At 32.9% G+C, this 6,598-nt stretch overlaps 1 protein-coding gene across 1 annotated transcript in view; it reads left to right on the forward strand.

Moving 5' to 3' along the window:
- The window catches only part of LOC106462458 (eukaryotic peptide chain release factor subunit 1-like), an 86,606-nt gene extending 82,286 nt beyond the window's left edge, over positions 1–4,320 (forward strand). Inside the window, exons 11-12 of the mRNA XM_013922381.2 lie at positions 3,671–3,963; positions 4,214–4,320. Of these exons, the coding sequence (XP_013777835.1) occupies positions 3,671–3,963; positions 4,214–4,320 (400 nt within the window). The remainder of the gene's footprint in view (positions 1–3,670; positions 3,964–4,213) is intronic.
- The last annotated feature ends 2,278 nt before the right edge of the window (positions 4,321–6,598 follow it).

The following is a 6,598-nucleotide window of genomic DNA, read 5'->3' on the forward strand; positions in this document are numbered from 1 at the left end:
TGAAGCAGAAGCCAACGCGACGGAGACCAGTACGGAAGAAAATACGTCCCGTGAAATTAAGAGACTTTGTTGAATTTTAATTTTGTGTTTATAAATTCTGTACATTTAATTAAGTTAATGTAAGTGGCTATTGTACTAAGGAAGGGACAGTGTTACGACAGCGGGGGTCACGTGACGCTAGTAACACGTCATATTCTCGAAGATTCGTGAATTTTTTTAAGAAAAGTTTTATTTAAGAAAGGACTTGTATCGCTAAAGTTTCTGTGGAAAGAATTTTTACGGAAAATTAACAAACGAACACAGAGGCGTAACAGTATGTTTTAATTAGACAAATCGTTTAATTAACCCTGTTGTTGTATTATGCAATTGAACATGAATGAAAAAACCCTACTACGCAGAATATGAAGTTGCTGTATTTTGAATCAAAGTTAATAATTGTAAAAACATAGGATGAATATAAATGTACACAACGTTTTTGTATAAATATCTTGACTTTCATCGGAAGTCGCCATCCAAAGCTATGACTAGCGCCACTATGTTTCCAGGAGCGACTAGTGGATCGACGCTATATTTGAAAATTCATCGCCATTACCGGTAGCGTCGCTCCATTTTTCGTCTATGCAAAGCGCTACTCGCTTTATTTAGAATAGAAAATATATATTATAATCATTTGTGTATGATTATACTTTGTATACTTATATACGTTTGTATATATATAATTATTATATATTGTTATACATAATATTATATATGTTGTTTCGCCTATGCTACTTGATATATTCAGCTGCTCGATCTGCAGTGATGGTTTGCTGGCTATCCGTGACATAATACCAGATAGTATATGTATATATATATATATACAAAGCGTTCTTTGTATTTGTTTATAATATTATCAAATTTAATATTTACTGTTTATATATTCAGTTTAATTTAATATTAATTTAGAAGGTATATTATCTAAAAATATAGTTTGAAAGTACTCTTAAATGTTTTATTAACTCTCTGAGTTGGACAATTCTACCAGAAACCTTTCTTGGCTAATACGTTTCAACTGATAATACAAGATATTCATATGAACTGGCTAGTTTACATTTCATGTTGGATAAATAGTTACTAAATCCAAGACATATATTTATTAAACATATATATATATATATATATAAATATTTATTTAAATTATATATATATAGTTTAGTATATTATATTTTGTATAATATATTGTATATAATTATATTTTAACTGTATTTTGCTTATAAAAACAATCAAATGTGTTACAAATGTGATTCAGTTGCTGTCGTGCACTTGTTGCATTAGGACTGAACTTGTTCTCTTCGGCAATCAGAGGTCATTTTTCCTTATTTTCGTTCGTCATTCCGTCAAAGTGACATTTAGCGCGAGGTTCCGTCGCCATGTACATTAGCTAATGTTATAAAATTGAATCCAATAAAAAATAAATGTTTCTGTTACATAAGTTTTAAACAGTGATTCTAATCGTGGAAGCAGCCATCCTTGGCTGTACATAAAAGACTATTTTGATTTTGTTAGAAGTGAAAGTGCAAGTGGATCTCAATCCCAAAATGTTTTGTTACAGTTGTTTTGCCCAAAAAGAATATTTACAGTGCCAATAAGAAATCACTTTTAATATAAAGAAACACTTTAGTTACAAACATTCCCATAAACTCAAAGATTTTGCATTGTGAATCAAGAGAGGAATGGAAGTAAACAAGTCAAGCAAATGGTCAACCGGAGCAACAGAGACAGGGACTTGTACTTCTAGTGAGAGAAAAACTGGGAAAGATGAAGCAGAACAATCAACTCTTGGAGCCTTCATTGCAGCTAGTGCCAGAAGAGTTAGCTAGTGTAAAATAAATGCACTCGTAACTGATTAGGTCTTTAAGGAAATGCGTCTTTTCAAATTTGTTGAATTGCAAATTCTGGAAAATATTATTCAGACATTACAGCCAAATAAAACAGTTTTCAGTAGGAAAGCCTTAACATGATCAATTAACGATAAATTCGCTCAGAAAAATATGACCTGAAATAGAAGCTTTGCTCAGTAGTGGCTCGAAACCACAGCTGACTGTTGGAGCTGCTGCAACAGATAAATTGTAATAAATTGTAAACATTTTTCATTTTACAGATAGTAAAAATTATTGTTGTTTCAGAAGCTTAGAGCATTTAATAATAGAACGAGTCTCGAAATAAGCTTCAACATAGCATCTGCAGTGAATGTATATGGTGTACTGTTTTGCATCCATTAGTTTAGCTTTGTATTGTTTACATTTACAGATCCTATCTGGGTGTGACTGAGAAAGCCTGAATATAAAGCGCTAGTTTGCTGCTGTCTCACTGACCACCACACCTATGAATTGATCGTCAGGGAACTAGAAGCAGTACACATTAAATATTGCATTTAAAACAAGATTACCAACACCACTACTGACAATGGGTCCAACTTTGTAAAGATATTCAGGTTAGGTACAGTATTTTTTATAGTATATTTTGTTTATTAGTATATTTTATGTCAATGAATACTTTATATAATATATATTAATCTTAATCTATATAAATAATATGGTTGCGTCTGTCTCTCTGTCAAGACCTTTTCTTGTAAATTTCTTAATCAAACACCACAAATCTCATATCATTAGAAAGACTTTTGTCTGAGGAGTCGGGATAGTATATTGGCTTTACAAAATTATAACGAGTAATTTACGTTGAAATTCGTACTTTTTGGAGAAGTGGTGAATAAATTAGAGAAGAGAGGATGTCTGGAGAGATATTTTCACACTTGAGGAAATTCAGGATTTTTTAAATATTACCTTATATGTCATAAATTTAAGAACTTAACTCTTATATGCTATTAAAATATGGATTATCAGCTACATTTTTATACTATATTTATTCATACACCATGATAATAAAGTAGTTTCATTAAGTTTTGAATGTAGGTCACTAAAACTTCATGATCTGCAAAGAAAAAGATGCTCATAGTGAGAGAGTTAAATAAAGTTACATCTATGTGAATGTTTGTCTGGCCACGTAATTTTTTTTTACAAATAATTTGTTTGTAGTTAAGCACAAAGCTCCACAATGGGCTATCTGTGCTCTGCCTACCACGGGTATCGAAACCCGATTTTTAGCATTGTAAGTCCTTAGACATACTGCTGTGCCACTGGGGGGATTTTTCAAATAGAACAGGATTTATCAGTCTCACATAATGCCTGCAAGAAAGCATATCTTAAATGCTGTTCGTGAAAATGACAAAATAAGGAAAGGCATGAAAACTACTGCAAATGTTTCATGAGCCAAGGCTAGTATATATTAATACCAGTACTGTTTCTCTCTTTATCTCACTTTCTCACGTTTTGATGATTGTGCTTTTTCTGTCTATGTTCCTAAGCCTTGTAACACTCTTTTTATTGAGCTGCAATGTGCAAAGTCTGTCATGTCTTTTAAAAGTATTTTGAAGTCGTATTTCTTTACCTGGCTTTCGACTAATATAGAGATAAGTCAGCGACAGGTGCTTTGAATGGCAGGCAACAGCTAGAGGAGAACTATATAAAAATTAAATTATCATTATTATACCATGCCAAAGATGGTACTAATATGCCATGCCACACATCACATACACATCTCTTTTTTTATATTCTGCAATTTGTTTTTGCAGGGCTGAACCTGTAGGTAGTGATGAAAGTGATTCCAAAGCCAAGCAAAGCACACTCGAGTCAAGTGGTGAAGAACAACAAAATGAGATAAACTTCCACAGCATTCCCGATATCATTAGTAGTGAGACAGAGTCCAGTGAGGTTTGCTTTCTGCCTGAGCGTCTTCGATGTGCAGTACTCAACTTAGTAGCAACCAGTTATGTAGAAAAGGCTTTGAGTGATGGTATGCTCAAGAAAGTGTCACGATCAGCACTTATTAAATCTCAGATGCTTTGGAACATAGAACAAGAACTAGGTGAATATTTTGTTGTTTTATGTACTACATGGTGGAATTCAATGTACCATATGGTTCATTCAATAAAATATGTGATGAGCTGGGCATCGCTCATTCCAATCTTTCGGATAAATACTTCATCAGAGAATATGTAATGGTCATGCGACCTGGATTTACTTCAAAGTGAAACTAAGGCTTATATGGGACTACTTCTGCCAACACTTCTGCATGTTTCACAGAACTGAAAGATCTTTCTGGTAAAACACTCCAGACTTGCAAGCTTTGATTTCAGGAATTCAGAAGCACTTTGAAGCTGTTTTTGTTAATGAGGATCAAGTTCTCGCAGTTGCTTTTCACTCATGGTTTAAACTGGTTTGAATTAGCTCAAACGCTAGGAAAGAAACTGTAACACAGCTGATGAGTAAAAAACTTTCAGAGAAGATGGAAGACCAGTGCTGTATTAACCTACTGTGGGCCCCTACGCACAAAAGAGAACGTTTAGCGCGGGCCCCATGAACGGGAAGATAATTTAATCTGTCTTTATCCATTGTAGATCACAAGGTGTTTTTTAATCCTCTTCACGGCCGAAAATGAGCGCTCGCTCTCGACATTAGCACAAGGCAGTGTCAAGTAAATGCGTAGGGGTATATCAACATTCAGAAACGTATCCACCAGTTGCAAGTTCCAAATAGTTTTCAACACAGAATATGGACTGTTTCCCAATTTTATTGCTTTACCTAAGTGTTATTTAGATTTTTATTATTGTAAATGTGTTACACCAAAATGTTTACAAATAATAAAATATAATGAAAATGGAAAAATATAAATATTGAGAAAAATGAAAAAATTAATATTTTTATGAGCAAATAACTAGTGAAAATGACCAATAAATATTCAAACATTAAATGATATTAGTAAACAAAAACATATATTTATATATTATTACCAAGAGAAATAAGCCTGTATTCCAAAATTAAAAGCAAAATTAATTTTATTATTCCATCATTCAAATATTTATACAATTTCTTTTACCCTTTCAGAATGGTCGCTGTAGTAAAAACTTTTATAAGCACAGTGCTATATGACAAAATTCATGATGTGCAAGCGCTAGTATGATGATGAAAATATGATCAAATTGTGAATTTCATTTGATCTCGTACGGAATATACATCATACTTTTCATCATGATGTTAAAAAATAGTTTATTTCTTACTATGTGTTTTTTTTTTCAATTATTCGAAATTTCTAATTCAATTTAATCTATTAATATAATAATATATAGTGATGAAAGCAAGGAGCCCTAGGCCATGGCCTCGAGTACTTCATGTGTTAATCTGGTCCTGTGGAAGGCAGCAGCGATGAAAGTTCAGCAAACGTTGATTTAAGTGATTTTTCGTCATTTTCGAGCACCGAGGGAGATGATGAAGAGGATTTCTTCGTGTGCTTTAAACAACAAGCAAAATCTGCATGTAATTCGTCCCAAACTAGGAACGATCAAAAAACACTGTTCCTGAGAAAAGAACCATCTACTTCAATATATATAGAATCAAGCTTGTTCCCTTCACCGTTTTTTAAATCTCTCTTCATTTACCTCAATACGCTCATTCCATCAAGTACAGCTGTAGAACGTATTTTCTCAAGAGGGAAAGATGTTTTGAAGTCATAAAGACCTGGATTGATAGATAAAAAATTTGAGAAGCTGATTCTACTGAAATCAAATAACAAGTAACAACAATAATAAAATTGAACCAATAATAAGGGACGTATTATCTTCTATTATTAGAGATTTATTATTTCATATTAGCACATATATTATTATTACTGTCATCATATTCAATTATTTTTTTACATTGTGTTCTTTAAGTACTATTGTTGAAAGTGTTGAAGACCGTATGGTTGTCAGCTGCTTTACTCTCATCGTTCCCAAATGTGGTAGGCTATTCTGAGAAATCTGAATTATGTTACTGTAGCAATAAAGTATTACCATTCACCAATAAATTTGCGTTTTTCATTCTTACATTATTCATTAACCAAAAAATATGATCATGAAAAATGCCAGTTTCCAAAGTAGTAGTAGCGATAGCATCACCATATTTATAAATATCGTTACGACAGCGGAAGGCACGTGGCGCTAGTAACACGTCATGAGAATCTAGAAAGATCATGTCTGTTCGTGAAGCCTCGAGTGTTCTCCAGACGCCCTCTATTTCGTATATATATGACCGGCGAGAAGTGACGGCATAGACATGAATAATTGCAGATTGAAGAGATAGAGACAGATAATCGAGTCAAGTCGTAAGTAAATGCGTAAATCGTTCGTTGTGAATTATAGCGTGTGTTTAAGTTAAAGTGACTGTGGAAATTAAATGTATTGCAGAGTTGAATTGAAAAAGAAAAAATTAATTTTATTTAAGAAAAGACTTGTATCGCTGAAGTTTCTCGGAAAGAATTTTTACGGGAAATTATCAAACGAACAGAGACATAACAATATGACGCTTACCATGCAGACGCACGTGATGTGGTGATTGTGAATGACACTTAAAATGGATTGACTTCCTGATTTGTAACCTACTTTATATGTATTGGGAATAAAAACAAACATTTTTTCTCTTTTTCCAATCGCATGCGAAAGTAACATATATACAATTTGTTTTCA

Source organism: Limulus polyphemus, unplaced genomic scaffold (genome assembly GCF_000517525.1).
Source record: "Limulus polyphemus unplaced genomic scaffold, Limulus_polyphemus-2.1.2 Scaffold1171, whole genome shotgun sequence".
Classification (NCBI taxonomy): domain Eukaryota; kingdom Metazoa; phylum Arthropoda; class Merostomata; order Xiphosura; family Limulidae; genus Limulus; species Limulus polyphemus.